The sequence below is a fragment of the Penaeus monodon genome, chromosome 29 (genome assembly GCF_015228065.2).
Source record: "Penaeus monodon isolate SGIC_2016 chromosome 29, NSTDA_Pmon_1, whole genome shotgun sequence".
NCBI classification, from domain to species: Eukaryota; Metazoa; Arthropoda; class Malacostraca; order Decapoda; family Penaeidae; genus Penaeus; species Penaeus monodon.
Genome location: NC_051414.1, coordinates 9,565,128 through 9,566,549, shown reverse-complemented (window position 1 = coordinate 9,566,549; position 1,422 = coordinate 9,565,128). Strand labels below are relative to the sequence as shown.

Sequence of the window (1,422 nt, the reverse complement as noted above, 5' to 3'; positions counted from 1 at the left end):
CTAGCAATACCCACACTAATCAATGGCTGGAATGAATATTTATGAAGGATTTTGGAAAAAACTCAACAATGCTTTTGTATTGGGTTTAAGGAATGGTCTTAAGAAATAGTTGTACTTCGTTCTTTTAACTGTCCAAGGAAAGGTAAAAAAAATCAAATTAGATATATACATCTAATAAACAAACAAGAATCAGAAAGCCTTAAATAATCAGCTGCATTTGGGTTAAGAACCAGATAAAGTTATTTAATGAATTTTGATGAATTCATAAAAAACAAAAAGTACAAAAGTAACAAAAATATCATCTTACCTTTCGAAAAGATGAAGACCACTGCTTGCTTCACTTTGTCACATTACAGTGCTGCCATCATTTCAGACGAACGTCATACATCAATAATAACCTGAATGCCAACACCTCAGCAACGGCCCCTCCTGCTTCGCCAATCAACAGTAATAGTCATCATGGTGACAGCAGTCCTGCAAGTAGCGTCAGTGCCTGTGAAAGTAGCACGGCCAACAACAACAATAATGACATCACTCGCAGTGACAGCAATAAGACCAAGAGTGCGCAGATGAGCAAAGAAGAGAAAAAATACGGTATGTTTTTTATGACTTTCTTCTGGGATATATATAAAAGGGTTTTAGTTTCAGTAGATATAGGTATTCTAGAAATACAGCTAATTATAGAGAGTGAAATTTTGGTTAAAACCAAAGTTTATGTTTGCACTAGAAAATAATGAATAGGTGATTGATTTTTTAAAAAGAAGAGGGATTCATCACAAGTCAATATGAAAATAGGATTATTTAAAGATAAATAAGGTCCTTCTTATTGAGATAGGTATCAGATTTCTGGCTTCAGGTTACAGACGTGTATTGATTGGTAGGGTTTACCTATGGCAGACTTGTCTTTTATTATTCATATATTTATCATCTCTTCAGTAGGAAAAAGATATTTGTTTCCTTGTGTGTGAGGATTACATGGCCTTGTTTGTTGCTTTGTGATATATTTATACATTATTTTACTTATTTCTCTCATGAGGTAATATTTGAGGTTATTTCTGTGCCTGGCAGACAAGGGCCTTTTAGTTTCTGCTTTCATAATGTATTTATAATGTCATGGATATGTATGGTAAATCAAGTTCTGATTCCTGCTTTTCCCATTATCTATAAAAAAAAAAAGGAAGATATTTGTGTGATCTCAAAATGCTTATAATGCAGATAATTTTTTGCAACCAGCTGTGTTTTTGCAATATAAGGACAAGTGAATTATTGCATCATGTGCTTTTAAGATGATAAGGCCATATTTGACATTCTTAATTTGTGTAAGAAGGTAGTTTTACTTTGGTTAGTAATGCTCTGGATCTATGCTAGTTAACTTGTTCATGACTTTTTTTTCTTCTTCCTTTGTTCCCCCCCCCTCCCCCC

General features: G+C 33.6%; 1 protein-coding gene across 1 annotated transcript in view; it reads left to right on the top strand.

Annotated features, from left to right (window-relative positions):
• LOC119591942 (putative uncharacterized protein DDB_G0277255) overlaps nucleotides 1-1,422 on the top strand; it is a gene marked incomplete in the record, with an annotated part of 25,369 nt that overhangs the window by 13,355 nt on the left and 10,592 nt on the right. Inside the window, 1 exon segment of the mRNA XM_037940696.1 lies at nucleotides 374-594. Within this exon segment, the coding sequence (XP_037796624.1) occupies nucleotides 374-594 (221 nt within the window).